Source organism: Salvelinus alpinus, chromosome 36 (genome assembly GCF_045679555.1).
Source record: "Salvelinus alpinus chromosome 36, SLU_Salpinus.1, whole genome shotgun sequence".
Taxonomy (NCBI): domain Eukaryota; kingdom Metazoa; phylum Chordata; class Actinopteri; order Salmoniformes; family Salmonidae; genus Salvelinus; species Salvelinus alpinus.
Genome location: NC_092121.1, coordinates 15,325,970 through 15,351,512, shown reverse-complemented (window position 1 = coordinate 15,351,512; position 25,543 = coordinate 15,325,970). Strand labels below are relative to the sequence as shown.

At 43.3% G+C, this 25,543-nt stretch overlaps 1 protein-coding gene across 2 annotated transcripts; it reads left to right on the top strand.

The window, feature by feature from the left end:
- The first annotated feature begins 1,909 nt into the window (after nt 1-1,909).
- Nucleotides 1,910-16,326, top strand: LOC139565220 (protein Hook homolog 2-like). 2 transcript variants are annotated; one of them, XM_071385390.1, is made up of 22 exons: nt 1,910-2,190; nt 3,040-3,122; nt 4,070-4,142; nt 4,299-4,349; nt 6,053-6,185; nt 6,519-6,586; nt 6,827-6,889; nt 7,078-7,158; nt 8,878-9,041; nt 9,144-9,284; nt 9,397-9,598; nt 9,719-9,829; nt 10,006-10,093; nt 10,249-10,315; nt 11,191-11,328; nt 11,962-12,049; nt 12,639-12,673; nt 12,790-12,872; nt 12,991-13,094; nt 13,260-13,367; nt 13,458-13,529; nt 13,663-16,326. In XM_071385390.1, the coding sequence occupies exons 1-22, from the start codon at nt 2,146-2,148 to the stop codon at nt 13,792-13,794; spliced, it is 2,130 nt and encodes a 709-aa protein (XP_071241491.1). In that variant the 5' UTR covers nt 1,910-2,145; the 3' UTR covers nt 13,795-16,326. The 2 variants fall into 2 exon arrangements, with proteins under 2 accessions (XP_071241491.1, XP_071241492.1); XM_071385391.1 differs by lacking the exons at nt 1,910-2,190; nt 4,070-4,142; nt 4,299-4,349.
- Nucleotides 16,327-25,543: the final 9,217 nt, after the last annotated feature.

Genomic DNA, 25,543 nt, shown 5'->3' with positions numbered 1-25,543 from the left:
TAGGGACTGGGAAACTGGTCAGAATTGAAGGAATGATGGATGGTGCTAAATACAGGGAAATTCTTGAGAAAACCTGTTTCAGTATTCCAGAGATTTGAGACTGGGACGGGGGTTCACCTTCCAGCAGGACAATGACCCTAAGCATACTGCTAAAACAACACTCGAGTGGTTTAAGGTGAAACATTTAAAAATCTTGGAATGGCCTAGTCAAAGCCCAGACCTCAATCCAATTGAGAATCTGTGGTATGATTTAAAGATTGCTGTACACCAACGGAACCCATCCAACTTGAAGGAGCTGGAGCAGTTTTGCCTGGAAGAATGGGCAAAATTCCCAGTGGCTAGATGTGCCAAGCTTATAGAGACATACCCCAAGAGACTTGCAGCTGTAATTGCTGTAAAAGGTGGCTGAATAGTTATGCATGCTCAAGTTTTCCGTTTTTTTGTCTTATTTCTTGTTTGTTCCACACAAAAAAAAATATTTTGATCTTCAAAGTGGTAGGCATGTTGTATAAATCAAATGATACAAGCCCCCTCAAAATACATTTTAATTCCAGGTTGTAAGGCAACAAAATAGGAAAAATGCCAAGTGGGTGAATAATTTTGCAAGCCACTGTAGGAAGTGAAACAGACATGTCACACAGGTAGGCGTTCTAAGAGAGCAGGTAGCTTACAGTGGGTGGGCCAGGGAGGAAACCTGACTTGTTGGGCCTGCCAGAGCAAACAGGAAGTTGGCAAATACATCAGGTTGAACTGTGAGTATTGGAGCAAGAAGGGAGAGGTGTAAACAGGGAGATAGAGTACTTAGGAAAATAAGCGTGTCTGCATGTTGACACAGGGAGGCCCTCACATTGAGCTGATAAAGCACATTTTCTCAGGAGACAGATCAATGTGAGAGCTATGCATGTGCCTAGAATAGATGGCCTCGATATATCAGCACTTAGGCACAGGGAATTAAGACACTGGAATAATTTTTAAACCATTGGGCAAATTGCTGTGATACATTATGTGTCTTGCTTTACAGCCACTAGATAAACACATTTTGACAAAGTGAGATTTTATTTTTTAAATATGTCAACTGGAGGGAATGGTGTTTTCTATTTTAATTGCTAAACATAATTGATTTATGTACTTGTTCTGCTAGGCTAGCTACATGATCAGTTTTGCTCGGACTCGAGACACCTTCACTCCTCAGTTCTGTGTCATTTTGTCAACTTGAGCCATCTACTGTTCTTTTGTGGAACATTTTCGAACAAATAAATGTTTTAATTCCAAAAACATGCTAAAGGTTTTCGAAACATACCCAACATAACGCCCACAAATTATCTCTACAATACTCTCTGTTTTGAGCAACATACAGGCGAGCAAACAACAAAGACAGTACAGTATGAAGATAGGCAGAAACTGCTTCTCCAATATAATTCCCTATAATCACGCTTGTAGGCGATGTCATGGCGACGTTGGCTAGTTGGTGCCGCGTTCAAGTGCTTGTCGGGACTAGGAAACTCGGAAATGTCCAACCTCCTAACTGGTTATAGTTATACACGTGTCGCATTCAACGAATCTATATGTTGGAAATATCGGAGTTGCCCTGTTCCAATTAGCATTAGCATGTGAACGCGGCAACTGCTCATGCACAAAAACACGTAATCGGGTGTAATGGTTGTCTCGCGCCAAGCTGCGCATGTGCAATAACGAAAAACGTGTCAGTTTATCACTTTCACGAGGTTGGAGTAATAACATGTTCAAATACTTAGTACATTGTCTCGAATCTATGTTGTGCCTTACGATTTCGATAAAATTAACAACTAAGGAAGAATTTGTCACTTCTCTCATTGACTTCTCAAACGCCAAACCCCGGCCTCGTCTCCTTCGCAAGCTTTCCGGAAGTCTCGCGATGTTGCGTGCGTCTCTGGGTTTAGAAACTCTGTGACAACAACACATGAAAATACAGTCATCTGTTGCCATGACAATGTTGTTAATACGGAGGCTCACCGGGATGGTTAATGGCGCTAAAACGCGAAAGTTAAGCTAACTAACAGGAGGCCAAGGTTTGTTGACGTGATAGTCCAAGATAAAAACAAATTTGAAGGTGAAAGTCTCGATTGCTAGTGTGCTAACTGCAGAGTATCGGTTAGACAAACCAAAATGAGTCTGGATAAAGCAAAGCTATGCGATTCGTTACTAAATTGGGTAAGTTTTACAAAGTTAAATATGAATGCCAAGTTGGATAACTGGGATATCTTACTAGCCAGACTGAGTCGTCATCCAAAGCGACCTCTCGCTAGCAGTGAAATGTGGCGAAATGAGGTGTTTTTACAAGTAATGTAGCTAGGCATTTTATCGTTAATAGTGCCTTGAACCAGCTCAAATAGAAATAACATCATTAATTAGCTGTCACTGTCAAATAAAGCTAACTAACTAGCTAGCTAAATTATTTTGATGGTCTACTGTCGACATCAGAAATGTACTTGTTGGACAAGCTCAAGTTTCCAGCCAGCAACTGAGTTAGCCACCATCTTATGCAATCAGTACAAAGGTCTAGCCAAGCCCCAGCAAGCCAGTGTCACTCTCCTAGCTAGCCTCTGAGTACCATTGAGATGGTACATAGTTGAAAAACTCAGCAATGAACCCTCCAAATATAGGTTGTTTAGGCTATATTAAAATTGGCTAGAAATGTGGAATGATCTCTTAACTTGCATTACAAACAACTTGCCATTTACGTAGCTAGCTGAGGTCTATCATTTAGTGGTTAGCAAACACTTTAGCTGTACAGTACATAAGTAGAATGGCTTTCCAGCACTTCTAGACGGCACAATCAATCAAATGTATTTTTAATAAAGCCCGTTTTTTATCAACAGTTGTCAAAGTGCTTAATAGATACCCATCCTAAAACAGCAAGCAATTTGCCCAACGTGTTGGCAGTATCATTTGCATTGTTCCTCTTCTCGATCAGTTGATTTCAAATTGATTGTCATGTCAAGTTGAATAAATGACACACTAACACATTTTCTTCTCATTCCTCATGTCCAACCCTTCCAGCTACAGACATTTCAGGTGCCCTCATGCACCAGTAAGCAGGACCTGACGAGCGGAGTGGCTATTGCACACGTTCTACACAGGATGTAAGGGCACAACGTTTTTTTTGTGTGTTTTGAGGTTGGTGGTGGGTTAACACAAAGAGTAGACACCAGCAAAGCTTAGGAAAACTGGGAGATGTATGCTGTCTTCACATGCTAGTCGGAACTAGGAAACTCAGAAATGTCCGACTTGCTGATTCGATAAACGTGGCACGTGTATAACTGCAACCAGTTAGCAAGTTGGACATTTCTGAATTTCCTAGTTCTGACTAGCATGTGAACGCGGCAAAAGGTCCTTACTTGCAGATCCCATTACCCTGTCACATTGGCAAATGGAAATAGTAAGAGATTTGTGGAGTCGTTCAATCCCAGTCATTCTCAATTCACAGACCGATTTGATTATCATTTGCACACTGACATTTTGTTTTGGGCCTTTAACTACTTTGAATAGAACCTGATTAGAGCAAATTCAATCATCTATTCAAAAGCCTTTTTGTAAAGTTAGATGATGGGCTGTTAGTCTGTTTTATTTCTATTCCTACGCTTGATAGGGAATAGGTCTATATTTCTCAAGGCCTGGGTCTGGCAGATTGTGCCCAGGTGGGATTTTGTGCAAGGGCCTGTCCATTTTAGGGTACTGTCTGTCCAAGCCAAATTACCTTCATACCTCATCTGCTGTAGTATTTGTGTGCCTTTCTGTCCACGCACACACACACACACACACAGAAATGTATCTGTTTTTGTGTCCAACTGGAAACAAGCAGTGCTTTTATCTAAAGGTTAGTTGAATTGGGTAATGGCAATTCTATGATGTCTTTTTTATATAATAACTCAAGCAAGTTTCCAATGATTGCTTGCTTGTTGTGACATTCATTGAGTGTCACATATTAGGGAGTTTGCGGTTTCCAGTTTAGAAATACTCTGCCCTGTGGCTTCCTGTGTATTGTATGTCCCTAGAATATGTCTTGTTAAGTGTGTCATCTCGTTAACAGAGACCCCTCCTGGTTTAATGAGGCATGGCTGGGCAGGATCAAGGAGGAGAGTGAGGCCAACTGGCGCCTCAAGGTGCAGTATGAGACAGAAGGATATGACACAGTGCCTCTAGGTTGTCACCTAGGCAACCTAGAGTGACCACTGGCCTCACTGTTTAAAGATGGTGTATTTTCACCAAGGCAAAGATGCCTGTATTCTCCAGCTCAGATTTATTTAATTTTCCTCCAGGTCAGCAACCTGAAGAAGATTCTTCAGAGCATGCTTGAGTATTACCATGATGTGAGTAAAGGCTTTTCCTCATTAAAGATCAGAAGGAAGGAAGGGATGGATGGTATATGCATGTTTCCTGCATTTCTTTTAAGAGATCAATCTCCTCCAGTTGTTCCTCAGTGTTTGCACATGTCTTAGTCCATTTGAAATGTCATTGCTCAATGCATACAGTTGAAGTCAAAAGTTTACATACACTTAGGTTGGAGTCATTAACTTGTTTTTCAACCACTCCACAAATTTCTTGTTAACAAACTATAGTTTTGGCAAGTCGGTTAGGACATCGTAATTTTGCCAACAATTATTTACAGACAGATTATTTCACTTTTAATTCACTGTATCACAATTTCAGTGGGTCAGAAGTTTACATGCACTAAGTTGACTGTGCCTTTAAACAGCTTGGAAAATTCCAGAAAATCATGTCATGGCTTTAGAAGCTTCTGATAGGCTAATTGACATAATTTGAGTCAATTGGAGGTGTACCTGTGGATGTATTTCAAGGCCTACCTTCAAACTCAGTGCCTCTTTGCTTGACATCATGGTAAAATAAAAGGAACTCAGCCACAATTGTAGACCTCCACAAGTCTGGTTCATCTTTGGGAGCAATTTCCAAATGCCTGAAGGTACCACGTTCATCTGTACAAACAATAGTACGCAAGTATAAACACCATGGAACCACGCAGCTGTCATACCTCTCAGGAAGGAGACGTGTTCTGTCTCCTAGAGATGAACGTACTTTGGTGCGAAAAGTGCAAATCAATCCCAGAACAACAACAAAGGACCTTGTGAGAATGCAGGAGAAAACGGGTACAAAGTATCTATATCCACAGTAAAATGAGTCCTATATCGACACAACCTGAAAGGCCACTCAGCAAGGAAGAAGCCACTGCTCCAAAACCGTCATAAAAAAAGCCTGACTACGGTTTGCAACTGCACATGGGGACAAAGAGTGTACTTTTTGGAGAAATTTCCTCTGGTCTGATGAAACAAAAATAGAACAGTTTGGCCATAATGACCATCGTTATGTTTGGAGAAAAAAGGGGGATGCTTGCAAGCTGAAGAACACCATCCCAACTGTGAAGCATGCAGCACATCTCAAGACAGTCAGGAAGTTAAAGCTTGGTCGCAAATGGGTCTTCCAAATGGACAATGACCCCAAGCATGCTTCCAAAGTTGTGGCAAAATGGCTTAAGGACAACAAAGTCAAGGTATTTGAGTGGCCAACACAAAGCCCTGACCTCAATCCTATAGAACATTTGTGGGCAGAACTGAAAAAGTGTGTGTGTGTGCAAGGAGGCCTACAAACCTGACTCAGTTACACCAGCTCTGTCAAGAGGAATAGGCCAAAATTCACCCAACTTATTGTGGGAAGCTAGTGGAAGTCTACCCAAAACGTTTGACCCAAGTTAAACAATTTAAAGGCAATGCTACCAAATACTAATTGAGTGTATGTAAACTTCTGACCCACTGGGAATGTGATGAAAGGTATAAAAGCTGAAATAAATAATTCTCTCTCCTATTATTCTGACATTTCACATTCTTAAAATAAAGTGGTGATCCTAACTGACCCAAGACAGGGAATTTTTACTGGGATTAAATGTCAGGAATTGTGAAAAACTGAGTTTAAATGAACTTGGCTAAAGTGTATGTAAACTTCTGACTTCAACTGTATATTTTCTCACAATTCCCCATTGTCTTCATCCCTCCATGAACAGGTGCTTGGCCACCAGGTAGCAGACGAGCACCTGCCAGACATCAATCTGATTGGGGAGTTTGGAGATGTGACTGAACTTGGAAAGCTGGTGCAGTTGGTGCTTGGCTGTGCTGTCAGCTGTGAGAAGAAGCAAGGTGAGCTAGCTGGGCTAGAGGAGGCCATGCTGGGTAACAGGAAGTCACCTATGGAGAAAATGCAGGATTTAATGATTATCACGAGTTGATAAACTGAGCATTCACTGGTTCATTCCTACAAAGCCTAACTCTGTACTGTATACAGATTATGATAAAACAGAGTTTTAAAAGACAATGTGATCCTCAGATGAACAAGCTAGTGGGTTTGATGTGAATGCAGGAGAAACTGTTGCACTGTGTGTAAAGCAGTGTTTTTGAAGTGTTTTGAGTGTCTGGCTGTCAGATGTGGATGTGATATTCAGTGGACTCCTCCTCCATGTTTTTTTCTCATAGAGCAAATCCAGCAGATAATGACCCTGGAGGAGTCTGTCCAGCATGTTGTCATGACAGCCATACAGGAGGTGAGAGATCAGTATTTTGGATATTATCCTCTTTGTAGATCAGTCTGTCCTCTTGTGAGATTGCACCTACAAGCACAATTCTTTGCTCCCCGAAACCTTTATCTATTTAACAGCAATATACACTATAAAACAGGCAATAGCTCACTTGTCCTGATTGCCTCTATATTGACAATGGGTTTCACCATGTGATCTGTCTTTCTGGAGTTTGAACCAGCATTTGACTGTGTTGTTGTGGTGTAGCTCCTAGCTAAAGAGCCAACTGTTCCAGGAAGTCCTGAGACCTACGGGGACTTTGACTACCAGGTGGGACCCGCTCTCTTCGTACTCTGCTTCTCTGAATACATTTAAACTTTCACTCCCCTGCAAGTTGGTTTTATCGCTATTCTTCAATTGCCGTCTCATTTACATGTCTTTCGTGGTATATCTCTCTCGTTCTCTACCTCCCACTGTGCTGTCTATAACCTCCCTTGTGCTTCTCTCCGTGTCTGCAGTCCAGGAAGTATTATTTTCTCAGTGAGGAGGTGGAGGCGAAGGAGGATCTGGGCCAGCGCTGTCTGGACCTGGAGCACCAGGTGGGCAGAGAGGACTGTTTGTTAGTTAGCATGTTGAGTGTGTATCTGCAGCTCTTTGCCATGAGTGAAGTGACCCTATTTATTCGCTTGGCTGAGGATTGTTGTCCAGTTTGACTGATTCCCCCTGATGGTTTGTTGTGTAAACGGTGCATAGAGAGTGATAGAGGACTCTTCTTTGTATCTGTCCCATTTTGGCTTCTGTGCACGGGCAGCGCCATTGAGGCCATCGCCATCTTGATCAGTGGAGGCTGGTGGGAGGAGCTATAGGAGGACAGGCTCATTGTAATGGCTGTTATGGAATTAAAGGAACGGAGTCAAACATGTGGTTTCCATATTATTGATGCCGTTCCATTTATTCCATTTCAGCCATTACAATGAGCCTGTCCTCCTATAGCTCCTCCCACCAGCCTCCACTGATTTTGAAGTAGTATATTTTCTTCTACTACTGAGTTGGTAAACAAACTGAAAGGGTGCATACTGCCACCTGGAGTGTGTTGTTTGAACAGGTATAAAGCTAAGGTTGGCGATGTACTGCCACCTGCAGTTATGGAATGTTTGTTCACAAATAATTCATTGGCTGATCCCTCCTGATGTCCTGGATGGAATTATGTGATCCTTCCTTAACCAATAGGAAGCCACACCCAGTTGACTACTTCAAAATGGTGAAAGTTCTCAATGGCATGCTAAAATGGGCTTTTGGGTACTAGAATCCTCTATTATTTTCTATGAAACAGTGCCAACTGTGCTGCTAATGCTGCCTCTGATTAGGCAATGTCATTGGGTACAAAGACTTAAGTCATTGATCCCCAATAATTACATTGTATAGTATTTAGGATTAGAAGGCAATTACCACGGTTATGTGTAAAGCATATTTCTTAGTGTGTAACATTCAACACATTAAGAAATTCTCAGTAGTTTATGTAGTTCTTTACTTTCTCCCTGGTATGATGCTAAAGCAAGCCATTTGTCCTTAAAGCTCAGTGTAGAGTTTTGCTGTGCTCAAACTGGAAAGATGTCCAACAGGTAAGTAATAGACGCCCCCTTTTTAATATTGGCATGCCTGCTTGCCTAACCCACATAAACATATTCAGGGTGGACATTTTACCCTAAACCACCAACCAACATTCTTGTCCATGATAACCCCAAGGATAGTTCATTTTTCATCAAGCCTCACTAGCTTGAATCCTTAATCAACATCCCTTTCTGAGCCCACTCTCCAGTCTCTCCACTTTGTAACTGTTAGTCAGACTGACTCCGACATCTGGTTTTCTATTCACCTCCTTGAGGGGTAATGCTAACAACTGCTCCATTGAGAAAGTGGCCCAGCTGACTGAGAACATAGCAGACCAGCTGACTAACTGCTTTGACGTTTGTGCATGTGAAGTTACCACCAACCCTCATGGAAAAACATTGCATGTTTTGCAAGCAATGTACAGTGTCTGTTGCTGGATATGTGAGTGTGGCTCTTTTTTCTTTAGCACTTGTGGAGTGTCTTATTTGTGTTCAGCATTTTCATGAGTTAATTAGTTTTTTGGAGGTGTTCTGTATTTTGAAGTGTCCTTTTTCTGTGCTCAGCACTTTCTATGACTCAATGTGTGACTGTTTATTCATTTGTCTCTAGGTCTCCTCCCTCTCTCTAGCCTTGGTTACATGCCACTTTGTCTGGTTCTCTCTCTGCCTCTCCACCCCTGACTGTCTGTGTGTGTGTTTGGTCCTCAGTTGGCAGCCGTCCTGGAGGAGAAGTCGTCCCTGCAGGTGGAGACACAGTCCCTGAGGGAGAAGCTCAGCCTCAGTGACCCACAGGATGCTTCCACCACCATCACTGGCAAGAAGCTGCTGCTGCTGCAGAGCCAGATGGAGCAGCTACAGGAGGAGAACTACAGGTCAGAGTCATACCCTCAACATAGACTTCCAAACTAAATGCATTGTACTCTTTTGATACAATTAATTGATCATTTTCTGTTTGCCCCCTGTTTGTGAGACAGACTAGAGAACAGCCGAGATGACATGCGTGTGCGAGGGGAGATTCTGGAGCGTGACGTTTTGGACCTCACTCACCGTAACGATGAACTGACCAGCCTCGCCCAGGAGGCCCAGACTCTCAAAGATGAGATGGACATCCTCCGGTGAGCCCAGGGGGAGAGCAGCCTCTCACTAGTCTGTGGCCTCCTATCCTTCTCTCCTTTCCTGCCCCGTCCTCAAAACGGTTTCCCCATCTCACCCTCTCCCCTCCCACAGGCATTCGTCTGACCGGGTGAGCCGGCTGGAGGCGCTGGTAGAGACGTACAAGCGTAAGCTGGAGGACCTGGGGGACCTGCGCAGACAGGTGCGTCTGCTGGAGGAGCGCAACACTGTCTACATGCAGCGCACATGTGAGCTGGAGGAGGAGCTACGCAGGGCCAACTCAGTCCGCACCCAGCTGGACACCTACAAGAGACAGGTGGGCAGAGGGCTAGAGAATGGGGGAGGGTTAACAAAGGTGTGGAGATGAATGTGTGTATGACATGAGGTGCTATGACCTCTCTTCAGACCCTGAATGTGTTTGCCTCCCTGCTGTCAGGTCCATGAGCTTCACACCAAGCATTCGTCAGAGGCACTGAAGGCTGAGAAGTGGCAGTTTGAGTACAAGAACCTTCAGGATAAGTATGACGCCCTGCTTAAGGAGAAAGAGGTGAGAGAGGATGGCCCGGGACAACTCCTCTCCAGACTAAGATATATTACAAGGTCATGATGTCAAAGTGGATGTGGATTTAAACTCTCTGTTATTCTGAGGCAGTCACTTTGAACACTTCTAGTAGGATCAGATTGAGTGGTCTAATCCCCACGTTATCCCAATGTGTTTTCCAGCGTTTGATCTCAGAGCGAGACACACTGCGAGAAACCAATGATGAGCTCAGGTGTGCACAGGTCCAACAGAAGGGCCTCAATCAACCAGGTGAGTCCAATGGACACAGCTAACATCTGTTTTTCTAAATGACAAGATGGTAGAGGGGGGTTGTTTGACCTTTTGTGGCAGTTGATAAGACGACTGTTAAAACAAATGTGATATATTTTCCCCTTGCATCTTGGCTCTCTCTCTCTCCCCTTCAGGTGGTTTATGTGAGGACTCTGGCACAGTGGGAAACCTGGCCTCTGAGATGATGCCCACAGAGTTCAAGTATGTATGTGTGTGAGAGCTTCATCTGTTAGGTGTTATCTATCTGACCTATCAATAGACATACAGTGGTGTCAGAATTCAATTGCTAATTTTCAACTGTAGGCTTGGGCGGTACTGGGGTATTTAGAAATGTTTTTTTTGAACTACAATTCAGTTGAGCCAGTCACATGGTATATTTGTTTACTAAGAGCATGTGACGTCCACTGTCGAGCAGTGCAAGAGCTGATCAAGTTACACTTGAAATTCACTACTGTTTGCCAGCTAAATATATCTATACGTTAACTATCTTAATGCCAAATACATTTTCTCCAGCTATGCATTTTGTTTGCTAACCTGCTAGCTATAGGTGGCTAGCTTGCAAGATCAAGCTTCTTGGTTACAGCAGAGACAATCAATCCCCTCCTAGATTAAGTGTGAGTAGCCTTTTGAGATAGAACTCAGCTCAAAGTTATAGAACTGTCTTTGCTTTTAGTTTATGTTCGCTTGCGCTTGTTAGCATTTAGCTAACGTCCGCTATGGGAATTCGCTAGTACTTTGATAGCATTTGTAAGTGTTTGAACAGAAATGATGCCCTTTGTGTGCACTGCCGTAAACCCGGTATGGTTCAGGAACGATATGGAAATCTGGATCCACCCAAACATAGTGTTCAGCTGTGATAAATGGCAAAGGTCTTATTCCTCAGCCACACTATTTTTAGAACCAGAATGTGCCATTGGCTCCATGAATAGAATGGCTTCCAGTCAGATGGCACTGCTGTTAAATTGGCTGAGGCGGCGTTGAATACTTCTGTTGGTGTGTAGTGTACAGACCTTTGCCTCTCTGCCCCACTTCCCTGCCTTCTCTCTTTGACCTCATCCCTTCTGCTTCCTCCACAGGGAGACGGTGGTGCGTCTGCAGAGTGAGAACAAGATGCTGTGTGTCCAGGAGGAGAGCAACAGACAGAGACTGGTGGAGGTACAGGGTCAGCTGGAGGAGTCTCAACGCAGCCAGAACACCCTGGAGACACAAAACAGGTGTGTGTGTGTGTGTGTAGGCATGCATAAAATATATGTTCTATAAGAATACCACTGCAGTGTTTTTAGTTATGCACATTGTGATTTGATTGTATGTATCAAGGTCAGTCAGTGACGATGTTAGTCACAGTATATATTGCCAGAGTTTCTGTTTGAGTTTCACATTTGGCTAAACGGAGGAGCGATCTAGCTAAATGTCAGCTCACCCTCTGGTCTGTGTGTTGTTGTGTGGGCCGAAGCGGAGGATGGACAGCAATGGGCCAGATGGTCCCCCGGCTGTCCGTACAGCGTGTGTGTGTGGGCAGTTTTTCTGAGTGGATCGTGTGTGACGATGGGTCCAGAGTGTGGGAGGCAGGCAGCCATCTTCAGCAGCAGGAGGAGAGCATCCCGAGCTGTGAAGTATGGCTGAAGTGGCTCAGTCTTTCCCTAATGAACCACAACACACAGAGAGGGGAGGGGGTGGGCGGGACACCGCTAGAATGGACTAATGCAGCAGCTGATGTGACATTGTATACATCGCCAGCCTCTCCCACCACTCATCAAAACCAGCTTAATCAAATTTCCTCATTCTTTCTTCTTTTCCCCTTCTCTCCCTCTTACTTTTCTTATTTGTTCTCTCTCTCATCCTTCCAGGTTGAACCAGCAGCAGATCTCTGAGCTGCGGTCCCAGGTGGAGGATCTCCAGAAGGCTCTACAGGAGCAGGGAAGCAAGGCTGAGGATGTGAGTGGAGAGATAGACCCTCCTCATTCACCCCTCCTCCTCTAACATCCTCTTACTCCTGTTACCTTGTCCATACCAATCACTGAGTGGACCCAGTCTTCTCCAATCAGAGACAGTATACTGAAAATGAATAGGAATGGAAAGTACCAATCTCTCTTAATCGGTTGACCATCTATTGGTCTTAGTGTTTTTTGTTGTTTTTAATCATTTGTTATTTTGGTGTCATAACTGGAAATTAGACCTAGACCTCAGTATAGTCCTTGAGGACTGTTGTAGATTGTATCCTTCTCTCCCCTTCGTTGACTGCCTGCCTGTGACTGCTCTCTGAGATTTTGTGTGTGAACTTAAACCCTTGTTTGCTGTGTTGATTCACCATTAACGCCTACCCCTCTGTCTCTCCGCCTGCCCCCACCGACTGACATTCGGCCAATCAGGCCATCGTAAGTACGGCCCATCCCTGCCTGGACTCTGATTTGACTTTGACTACTTCAGTTGTGTATTATGCTTATTATTTGTGTCTCTGTCTGTCTGACAGAAGTCTGTTTCTCAGTAGTTTGTGTGTTGACTGACTTTCTTCCTCCCCATTCAGTCCTCCATGCTGAAGAAGAAGCTTGAGGAGCACCTGTGAGTACTATTATCACTGTTGCTTGCACACTGCACCTGTGAAGGGAGTATTATTACCGCTCTGTAGATTCTTGCACGTCCGGCTCCTCCATGCTTTTCCTCTGTCCTCGTCTCAGGGAGAAGCTCCATGAGGCCCACTCAGACCTGCAGAAGAAGAGGGAGGTCATTGATGACCTGGAGCCCAAAGCGGACGGCAACAGTAAGCAGCCTCTTATTTCCTGCCCTTGGGAGCAGTGCTATCAAATAGTATCATCTAAGAGCACTTTCAAGCTCTGAAAATGCCATTAATATTTCCTCTTCAACCTCCCTCCTGTCAGTGGCGAAGAAGATTGATGAGCTGCAGGAGATCCTGAAGAAGAAGGATGAGGACATGAAGCTGATGGAGGAGCGCTACAAGCGCTACGTGGAGAAAGCCAGGACGGTCAGTCAACACTGCCTGACACTAAACTCATCCATACAGCACAACGGTGCTTGGCCGCCGCCTTAAATCTGAGTTGCAGATATCGTCAAAGATTGACATGCACATCGTGACATAGTTGAGAATTTCCGCACCAAGTATGTGTGTGTGTTTTTGTTCGTTGTGCAGGTGATCAAGACTCTGGACCCCAAGCAGCCGCCTCTGACTGTGTCTCCTGATGTTCAGGCCCTCAAGAACCAGTTGACTGAGCGAGACCGGAAGATCCAGCACCTGGAGGTAAGAGCCACTCTACATTGACTGACGAGATGCAGATGAGTGGTGCATTGTCTGACCCTCCATATGCATGAACAACTCCTCTGTGTGCAGCATGACTATGAGAAGAGCAGGTCCAGACATGACCAGGAGGAGCAACTCATCATAAGTGCCTGGTACAATATGGTGAGTAAGTAAACCGCTCCGTATGTGCCTAATCTACATAGTATTAGAGCAGTTGGCATGATATGTGCTGCAATTACTTGTATAATGGTCTTGTTTTTTTGGTATGGCTCTCTTTCCCTTTCTCCCTCGCCAGGGTATGGCCCTGCATCAGAAGGTGGTGGGAGAGCGGTCGGGTCCTTCCAACCAGGCCCAGTCCTTTTTGGCCCAGCAGAGGCAGTCCACCCATGCCAGGAGAGGCCTCGCAGCCCGCCACCAGCCCAGATAAGACATATCAACTCTGGGGGAGGATGTGGAGATGAGGAAAAACATGGTCGATATCTTAGTGTTCACTACTTCCGTACTCCTACTCTCACTGCTCTGCCTTTACTTCTCCTCTTGGTGTTTTGTGAAGGTTGCTGCTGCCCCCTGCTGGGCATCTCTGTTACAGGATTTTCTGGAGCGTCAGCGATGCAGAGCTACTTACTGCACCTTCAAGTGCATTCAAAGCTGCCAGGACTCATTTGAACAAAGATGAGAAATGGGTCTAAATGAGAGCTGGAATGAAGGAACATGAAGTGGATAGAAAGAAGCTGAGCGACTAATCCTTAGTCATGGAATTCTTAGACAATGTTTATCATTCAGTCCCTCCATTTCTTTCAAGCCCTCTTTTTAGCTACAATGTATTTGATGTTTTCTTAAGGTTTAGATTGAGAATAATGCTTTGGAAGGCCACAATGATGATAGAGAGGGAAAGGGATGATTTCTGCTGTCAATAGGGTAGGGGTCTTTACCTTCCCCCCTACTACTACTTTTATATATTTTCACCCTTATTGTCCAGCCCACTATCAGGCTAAATAGATATTATCCTCTTACTATGACATGGAAACACTAATAAGAGAGACCTATGGGTTGAGATCATGGTGAATTTGTGTGATTTGTATTAATTTGTGCCCAAGTCATTTGGAGATTCTGGCTTGTGCTGTGTCTCTGACACTTTTAAATGTACATGGTGAGAGAAACTGGTGAAGCGCTAGAACAGGGGTGTCGTCCGGATCCAGATGTTTTGCGGGGGGGGGGGCTAACTCGATATACTTTTACAATGACAAAAACCAAGTTTGAAACTGTAGAAATGGTAATGGACCTACATTCAGACAGTTTATTGACTGTGTCCAGATCACTAATAATCATCAAAATGACAGTCAGGGTGCATCACTTTTTGCCAATTTTGATGGTGAGGAAATGTTGTTGAAGACTGAATGTGGACCCCGGGGCAAAATGAGTTTGGCACCCCTGATCTAGAAGAGCTCAATGTCTTTGATATGAGAGGAACACATTTTCTCTGCACACATAGTCATGACCTCTTCTATTTCTGTGAATGTGTTTTAGACTTTTCTTTCACCTGTATCATCTATTTGTTTTCTCCTTTGTAATGAGTTGTTTGGTTAGTTATAGTTTGAAGAGCAGGAAGAATAGCTTTCTAGTCATAAAAAAAAAAAAAAAAAAGTTTATTTTTAAATGAACCTCAGCATTTAATGTAGTTGTGTTAGTCTGTATAATAATGTTCAGCAAGGGTACACAGTGTACTAAAAAGCACTTCCTCCCTTTTGATAATGGTTCATTTCCTTGTGAAAGACTAGAAAAATGTCCATGACTCTGTTAACCTATCTATTTTGAAGGACTTTAGAGTATGGTGTTCACATGTAATGGCAGATGCTCTGAAAGACTAGCAGATATGGGTCTTCTTTTGTCATTGCCATTTTACTGGAAGTATTTGCACAGACTATTGAACATTCTTTTGTTTCAAGCTGTAATATGGGAATTTACTCTTTGAATGATTGACTAGATTTCCTGATGGACTACATTTAGTTATTTTTTTAACTTTAATTTTTCCCCTCTAAAGAGTGAAACAGGGTGTTTTAAGAATTATGATTGGTTGCACACACCACTTTAGACTGATGTGAATGTAGGAAACGCTGGTGCTTGTGAGAACCAGAATGTGGGGTTATTGATTCACATAGTTAATTGATATGTGGGGGAAAACTGGCCACACTGGATGTTGTTACTGTGTAATCCTGAAGGGAAGTAAGGTTTCAAGATGGCAATGGTATGTAGCTTTTCTCTCATTCCCAGCAGAAGCACTCAACTATAGATGCTTCTGTTCGCTGACACTGGAACTTACCTAGCCAATGAACAGACAATTTGTACTCTTTTTGTCATATTTACAACTGAATTTATGTACGTTCTTACCTATAATTTTCTCAAGATGAACCTGTGAAGGACAACACTATTGTTGAACACTACATATATCTGATTACTTTGACAGTATCTGTGTAAACATGGAACTTCTCTTTGGTACCCAAACTGTGACTTGTACCTAACCTTCTGTAAGTGTGTAACTAACTATCTGAGCAATGTTATTTACCAGGCTATGAAACCACAACTGTGTCTACATTTAACTTCACTTAGTGTTTTACTCTTTAAGTAGATGTGTTTATTTGGTATTGAATCAGGAAGTAAGGCTTTTAATTTCAAAGTAGTAAATCAACATTCCAACTGAACTGCTATGTTCTAGCACAGATATGGCCTGTACAATTCAACCTGTCCTTTTTGTGACTGGAAATCCCTATTCAAATATACTGTCCAATTGCAGTATAACTTGGTGACACTGTCCATTTAGCAATATATTACAATTGACATTTACCAGCACAAATTGAACATGCAGTTAAAGGACTTAAACTCTACTGAACAAAAATATAAACGCAACATGTGAAGTGTTGGTTTCATGAGCTGAAATAAAAGATCCCATAAATGTACCATACGCACAAAAAGCATATCTCTCAAATGTTGTGCACAAATTTGTTGACATTTTTGTTAGTAAATATTTATTCTGTGCAATGACAATCCATCCACCTGACAGGTGTGGCATATCAAGAAGCTGATTAAAGTGCATGATCATTACAAAGGTGCACCTTGTCCTAGGGACAAGAAAAGGCAACTACAATGTACAGTTCTGTGACAACACAATGCCATAGCTGTCTCAAGTTTTGAGGGAGTGTGCAATTTGGCATGCTTACTGCAGGAATGTCCTACAGAGCTTTTGCCAGAGAATTGAATGTTCATTTTTTTACCAATGTTTCAGAGAATTTGGCAGTATGTCCAACAGGTCTCACAACCGGTGTCGTGTGGGTGAGCGGTTTACTGATGTCAACGTTGTGAACAGAGTTCCCTGTGGTGCGGTTATGCTATGGGCAGGCATAAGCTACGGACCATGAACACAATTGCATTTTATCGATGGCAATTTGAATTGTCGTGCCATTCATCCACCGCCATCACCTCATGGTTCAGCATGATAATGCACTTCCCCACGTTGCAAGGATCTGTACACAATTCCTGGAAGCTGAACATGTCCCAGTTCTTCCATGGCCTGCATACTCACCAAACATGTAACCCATTGAGCATGTTTGGATGCTCTGGATCGACGTGTACGACAGGGTGTTCCAGTTCCCGCCAATATCCAGCAACGTCACACATGTCCATTAGCAATATACAGTATGAGTCAGTGTTTCCTCTCCCTCACTCTTAGGTGGTCATTTCATTCCGTCCATTTTGTGATGGTAAAACCCTATTCAAATATATTGGCAATGGACACTGTCCAATTGCAGTATAACATGTTGAAACTTGCAATATATGTGTAATGGACATATCACAATGGGCATTTACCATCACTAATTGGACATGCTGTTACATTGCTGAAACGCCGACTCGTTGAACTCAGGACGGCCTAGCAGTGCTAGTGTTTCCTCTCCCTTGCTTGTTGGTGTTGATTTCAGCCTGTCAATTTGGTGATGGTAAATCACTGCTTAAATATATTGGAAATGGACAGTGTCTGTTGGACATATGATATGCCAGTACCAACATTTGCAGTATAAAAAGTTGGCACTGGCAATATACACTACATGACAAACTGTGGACACCTGCTCTTCAAACATCTCATTCCAAAATCATGTGCATTAATATGGACTTGGTACCCCTTTGCTATAACAGCCTCCACTCTTCTAGGAAGGCTTTTCACTAGATGTTGGAACATTTGCTGCATGGATTGGCTTCCATTCAGCCACAAGAACATTAGTGAGGGTGGGCGATTAGGCCTGGCTCGCAGTCTGCGTTCCAATTCATCCCAAAGGTGTTCGATGGGGTTGAGGTCAGCCAGGTTCTTCCACACTGATCTCAACAAACCATTTCTGTATGGACCTCACTTTGTGCACAGGGGCATTGTCATGCTGTAACAGGAAAGGGCCTTCCACAAACTTGGAAGCACAGGATCTTCTAGAATGTCATTGTATGCTGTAGCGTTAAGATTTCCCTTCACTGGAACTCAGGGGCCTAGCCCGAACCAGGAAAAACAGCCCAGGACCATTATTCCTCTTCCACCAAACTGTACAGTTAGCACTATGCATTGGGGCAGGCCGTTCTCCTGGTATCCGCGAAACCCAGATTCAGCCGTCTTAGACTTGTTGGAAAGGTGGCGTCTTATGACAGTGCCACGTTGAAAGTCCCTGAGCACTTCTGTTAGGCCATTCTACTGCCAATGTTTGTCTATGGAGATTTCATGGCTATGTGCTTGATTTTATAAATCTGTCAGCAATGGGTGTGGCTGAAATAGACGAATCCACTAATTTGAAGGGGTGTCCACATACTTTTGTGCATATATAGCACAGGTGAAACACCTTCCTTCTAATGAGATGACCAACCAGCACAGGTGTAATACAGACTAACTAACAAGGTGACACCAATCAATGCACCCCACTTGCTAACGTCCGACCTCTAAATATAAAATGGAAAAACCAAATCCTGTAACACTGGTGATATTGTTACTCTTAACAACAACAAAAAACTGTGTCCGTTTTTTTTATGTAATGTGTAGTATCTGTGTAGGCTGAATTTGTTATATATTCTTATGTTTGTCATTTTTCTGCATAACATCCTACTCTTCCCAACAGCAGAAATATATGTTGGTAGGTCAAGGCTATGTATGTGCACATGGAAGTCAGTGATTTATGTTTACTATAGTTTAATGAGGCAATACAAATGTAATGTGACTAAAATGAAAGGACATTTGGTTGACAAAAATGGCCCACTATTTTCATCATTTTGAAAATAACTACGCTAAATTATTATTCAACTGACAAAAATGTGACTAAGACTTAAGGATATTTTAGTCATAATGACGAAGACTAGATTACATGTGGGATGAATTGGTATGCCGACTGCGAGCCAGGCATAATCGCCCAACATCAGTGCCTGACCTCACTAAGGCTCTTGTGGCTGAATAGAAGCAAATCCCTACAGCAATGTTCCAATATCTAGTGGAAAGCCTTCCCAGAAGAGTGGAGGCTGTTCTATCAAATGGGGGACCAACTCCATATAAAGGCCTATAATTTTGGAATGAGATATTCTACAAGCAGGTGTCCACATACTTTTGGTCATGTAGTGTACATCTTGAACAACGTTATTAGGTGGTGAAAGCATGAAAAGGATATTTTATATGACAATAGAACCAGATAGGTAGTCCGACCAGATAGCTAGGTCCGGCCAGCCAGATAGCTAGGTCAGCCAGCCAGATAGGTAGGTCCGGCCAGGTGGACTGTCTAATCCAGTCTGGCCAGCCGACTGTTACAAAATAAATTCCAGCCGGATAGCTAGGAACGGTCAGCCAGATTGGACCAGTCGGTCGGATTGGACCAGCTGGCCGACTGGTACTAGATAGCTGGTACTAGATACTTAGCTATCTGGCTTGACGGACCTACCGTGCAAATGTAACCGATGTGAAATGGCTAGCTAGGTAGCGGTGGTGCGCGCTAGCAGCCTTTCAGTCGGTGACGTCACTTGCTCTGAAACCTTGAAGTAGTTGTTCACCTTGCTCTGCAAGGGCCGCAGACTTTGTGGAGCGATGGTTAACGACGCTTCGTGGGTGACTGTTGTTGATGTGTGCAGAGGGTCCCTGGTTCGTGGTCGGGGCGAGTGGACGCCATAAAGTTATACTGTTACATTGGTGCCGTGACCCGGATCACTGGTTGCTGCGGAAAAGGAGGAGGTCGAAAGGGGGGTGAGTGTAACGGATGTGAAATGGCTAGCTAGTTAGCGGTGGTGCGCGCTAATAGCGTTTCAATCGGTTATGTCACTCGCTCTGAGACCTTGAAGTAGTGGTTCCCCTTGCTCTGCAAGGGCCGCGGCTTTTGTGGAGCGATAGGTAACGATGCTTCGTGGGTGTCAGTTGTTGATGTGTGCAGAGGGTCCCTGGTTCGCGCCCTGGTATGGGCGAGGGGACGGACACGCCTTGTACTAAGACACTGTAACCATTTGCTGAAGTGTCAGGCAAAAGCAAAACATCCTCCTAAATGAAGGACTCGCCACTTTTTTGTAACTCAAGCATGCATGGTGTGAAGGGGTTTGTGTTTTTATTTTTATATCTTTCTTTTTCTTTATATATATTTTTAATCAGTGCATAGAGGGTTATATAAAAATAAAGGTGAAGGACAAGTTTGTAGTCCAGTCTATTCTAGTATTTTGCACTACAAATAAAATGGGGACACCTGTATTTGAAAAAGCCAGTGATGAGGATATTGTTTTTGAAAATTGGCCTCCAGTACGGTAGATGACGACACATGCATTAATTTACTAGGCTAACTGATGATTGACGTGACTGAGGTGAAGAGCTTTTTGAGTTCAAGCGACATGGATACAGTAACCATTTGAACAGTTTGCTACTATAGCGTATGGAGGAGCAGAAAGATCGTGGAGATGTGGATATTGACAGCGAGGAAGAAGGAAAGGACTTTAGGGAAGCGGTATGGTGAGGAAGATTGGCGTCACGTACAAAAAAATATCCTGGTTGCTCAGAAATTGAACGTGACGCACGTGAGGATGAATTACGTGCGGTGAAGACCGCGGAGTTCGAGCCTCGCCCCAATGATTCTGGCCCAGTGCGAGTGAGATCTTTTCCTTTTGGCTGATCCATACGTGGTGTCAGGTTGGGTCGAGAAGGGGTTCGGGGACTGTGTGAAAGAATCTTGAAGTGTACTCGTGAAAATACCTGTGCTTTGCTCTCCGGAGCAGGGCGTCATTGAAAGAAGCGCTAACTGGGGTGGCGTTAGGTTCTGACACCCGCCGTTTGGTGCAACACAAACCTGGTGGAGAGCGTTGTGAAGCAGAGAAGACTGAATCCTGCTGAGTTTTGATGCAGTCTTGACTTGATAAAGTCAAGTTAGGATGTGTCAGTTATTCCGTGAGCGCTTTTGTCCCAAAACCATTATGGGGTTTTAGGTGCCAAGTTTATGGTCATGTTGCAGCAGTGTGTAGGAAGGAGATGTGTGCAGGAGGGCATGAGACAAAGGAATATGTAGTATTGGTTAGGGGTAAATCAATTCCCCGTACTTTTACCAAAAGTGAACATACGACAATATTTTTCTGAGACTATTTCCCAGATCCTGTGTGGACAGTCATGTAATCTTTTAACCTTATCTCTATCGAATTATCCATTTTTGCATTTTTATTTAACCTTTTTAACTAGGCAAGTCAGTTAAGAACAAATTATTATTTACAATGAAGGCCTACCAAAATGCAAAAGGCCTCCTGTGGGGATGGGGCTGGGATTATAAAAAATTATAATAAATATAAATATAGGACAAAACACACATCATGACAAGAGAGACAACACAACACTACATGAAGAGAGACCTAAGACAACAACATAGCAAGACAGCAACATATGGCAACACAGCATGGTAGCAACACAACATGGTAGTAGCACAAAACATGGTACAAACATGAATTGGGCACAGACAACAGCACAAAGGACAAGAAGTTAGAGACAACAATACATCACACAAAGCAGCCACAACAAGGGGCCACAGTGTCTCCTGACCCCTCCTGTCTCAGCCTCCAGTATTTATGCTGCAGTAGTTTATGTGTCGGGGGGCTAGGGTCAGTTGGTTATACCTGGAGTACTTCTCCTATCTTATCCAGTGTCCTGTGTGAATTTAAGTATGCTCTCTCTAATTCTCTCGTTCTCTCTTTCTTTCTCTCTCTCGGAGAACCTGAGCCCTAGGACCATACGTCACGGCAAACCGGGCATGATGACTCCTTGCTGTCCCCAGTCCACCTGGCCTTGCTGCTGTCCCAGTTTCAACTGTTCTGCCTGCTGTTATGGAACCCCTACCTGTTCAACTCTTAATGATCGGCTATGAAAAGCCAACTGACTTTTATTCCTGATTATTATTTGACCATGCTTGTCATTTATGAACATTTTGAAAATCTTGGCTCTCTCTAATTCTCTCCTTCTCTCTCTCGGAGGACCTGAGCCCTGGGACCGTGCGTCGGGGCTGCCGGGCGTGATGGCTCCTTGCTGTCCCCAGTCCACCTGGCCTTGCTGCTATTCCAGTTTCAGCTGTTCTGCCTGCGGTTATGGAACCTCCACCTGTCCCGGACCTGCTATTTTCAACTCTTGATGATCGGCTATGAAAAGCCAACTGAATATTATTCATGATTATTATTTGACCATGCTTGTCACTTATGAACATTTTGAACATCTTGGCATAGTTCTGTTATAATCTCCACCCAGCACAGCCAGAAGAGGACTGGACACCCCTCATAGCCTGGTTCCTCTCTAGGTTTCTTCCTAGGTTTTGGCCTTTTTAGGGAGTTTTTCCTAGCCACCGTGCTTCTACACCTGCATTGCTGGCTGTTTGGGGTTTTAGGCTGGGTGTCTGTACAGCACTTCGAGATATTAGCTGATGTACGAAGGGCTATATAAAATAAACTTGATTTGATTTGATTAGTAAGAGTGTCCATGATTGAGTCTTTGAATGAAGAGATTGAGATAAAACTGTCCAGTTTGAGTGTTTTTTGCAGCTCGTTCCAGTCGCTAGCTGCAGCGAACTGAAAATACGAGCGACCCATGGATGTGTGTGCTTTTAACAGAATATAACTGGAAGAACGGGTGTTGTATGTGGAGGATGAGGGCTGCAGTAGATATCTCAGATCGGGGGGTGAGGCCTAAGAGGGTTTTATAACTAAGCATCAACCAGTGGGTCTTGCAACAGGTATACAGAGATGACCAGTTTACAGAGGAGTATAGAGTGCAGTGATGTGTCCTATAAGGAGCGTTGGTGGCAAATCTGATGGCCGATTGGTAAAGCCGCTCGAGAGCACCCTTACCTGCCGATCTATAAATTATGTCTCCGTAATCTAGCATGGGTAGGATGGTCATCTGAATCAGGGTTAGTTTGGCAGCTGGGGTGAAAGAGGAGCGATTACGATAGAGGAAACCAAGTCTAGATTTAACTTTAACCTGCAGCTTTGATATGTGCTGAGAGAAGGACAGTGTACCGTCTAGCCATAGTCCCAAGTACTTGTATGAGGTGACTACCTCAAGCTCTAAACCCTCAGAGGTAGTAATCATACCTGTGGGGAGAGTGGCATTCTTCTTACCAAACCACATGACCTTTGTTTTGGAGGTGTTCAGAACAAGGTTAAGGGTAGAGAAAGCTTGTTGGACACTAAGAAGCTTTGTTGTAGAGCATTTAACACAAAATCTGGGGAGGGGCCAGCTGAGTATAAATGGATGAGCATATAAATGGATGAGAGAGCTTCCTACTGCCTGAGCTATGTTGTTGATATAAATTGAGAAGTGCATGGGGCCTAGGATTGAGCCTTGGGGTACTCCCTTGGTGACAGGCAGTGGCTGAGACAGCAGATGTTCTGACTTTATACACTCCATAAAGCGACCAACTCAGGATACTTTTTTCACCCATCTTACGTATGTCTATGTTTGGGTGTGCAAGTTTGTATTATAATATTATTATTATATCCATTATTACTTAGTCAAATCTCCAGTAATCGATTATACACACATACAATATCTATTTTTTTCATATCTTCACAGAATCCATATATAACGTTATAAATCTTAGTTGCTCACGTCAACACCACTCAATGTGCATTCCCCAATGACTCTCCGTTGCTACAAAGCCCGTTGCAACCATACTCCCCCCGGAACTGCCCGGCTATTCATTGGAATAATGCGCCACATGTACCTTGTGATATTACTATGATGGGCAGTGATGGACGGAACCCCTAAATAACTGTTTTATATCCACATTTATTATCAAAATTTCAATCAACTTATTATGCAAATGTCAAACTTATTTTTCCTAAATTCTAATTCTCTCATATCACATTCACACTGTACTGTTCCCAAAACACACTCATCAATTAGTTGTTTTCTACAATATTTTTGTTATAACCTGCAGGAATATTGTCTAATTTCTATCTCGAGGTTAGTTCCTGGGATACCGTAACTCATACATTTACATCTTTCTATAATTAGCCATGGTATTACCTCTTTAAATACTTATGTTACACACTACTGATTTCACTAGTCATGGACTGTTCCCCTTCGGGACCACACACCCAAGGCTTTTAATCAGTCACTAGGTTCACTAGTCATAGAGTTCTCATGGAACTTCCACACCATAGTCTTTCACCTAGTCCTAATTTCGCTAGTCACAAATCTCTAAAAGAAAATGTATATCCTAGGCTTTTAGTTAGTTCCCACTAGTTTTACTGGTCATAACATTCCTTATTCAAAAGACATCACATCCCAGGCATTTAACTAGTACCTACCAGTCTCACCAGTCATAGTTGTTCCTTTTACAGAACCCCACCACCTAGTCTTTTGATCTGGTAGAGACCCCATGGGACTTACTTAATCATTGTTTCCAAGAAATTTCAGTCTCACCGTTTATTTATCTATGTTCGAGATCCCGTATTTACCCACCAACGCTTTCCTCTTGGATCTTAGGCAGGTCCCAGCTGAGTGTGGGCTTCCCTGAGTCTCCTAATTTAGGTGACTCCTGTGCACAGTTTAACCCAGGACCTCAGGAGCAGTCAGTAGGTGAAGGTTGGAATCCCATCCTCGTCGCCAAGAATGTTGTGGAAATTCTAATCAAGTGAGAGTGAGAGAGACTTGTTCTTCAAACAATCAATCTTTATTTGATATCGATTCATTATTGCAATAGTGGAGCTGGTCAACGAACCACCCGTAGGTGATTCGTTGAGAGCCCATTGATTCTGAGTTGGGGCTTGCCTTATATAGCCCGACCTTGTAACATTTCCTTAATCCACCACAACTGTTTCAATGTGTCGAACCAACAGATATCTACTGGATGAGGTGGCCAAATATTCTGAGTCCTTTGTGTTCTCCTGCGTGTACTAAGAATTGTTTGTTCTTAGAATAGAGGATAAGGAGAGACTTCGTTCATGCAAGTTTCAGAGTACAGAGGGTGGGAATAAGAACATGAGATGTGCACAGCCGTGGTGAATTAAGTACAGAGTTATGTGAAAACAGCAACTTTCACAACCAGAGTAACAGGATTGTACACACCTATCATTTATATAAACCTTAAAGTAATACTAATACAAATTTTCCCCTTAGCTATGGTTGTCAATCACAGAAAATAGATGTGGTGGTAGCTGCAAAGAAATACTTCCATTTACGAGATTTTACTTTAGAAGAGTTCCAAGGTGTGTTGAACAATAGACAGTGTCCTGTCCTCCTAGGCTGCCGGCCTGGTGTAAGATCAAATCAAATTTTATTTGTCACATGCTTCGTAAACAACAGGTGTGGACTAACAGTGAAATGCTTACTTACGGACCCTTCCTAACAATGCAGAGAGAAAGAAAATAGAGAAATAATAGAAAAGTAAAACAAGTAATAATATATAATAATATAAGATACACAATGAGTAACTATATAATGGCTACCAGTACCGAGTCGATGTGCAGGGGTACGAGGTAATTGAGGTAAATATGTACATGTTCAGGATCCTGTTGGTTCCAGACATGGTGCATCGGTACCGCTTGCCTTGTGGCAGAGAGAACACTCTATGACTTGGGTGGCTGAAGTCTTTGACCATTTTTAGGGCCTTCCTCTACCACCTTTGGGTTGTCTGCAAACTTAATGATGGTGTTGGAAT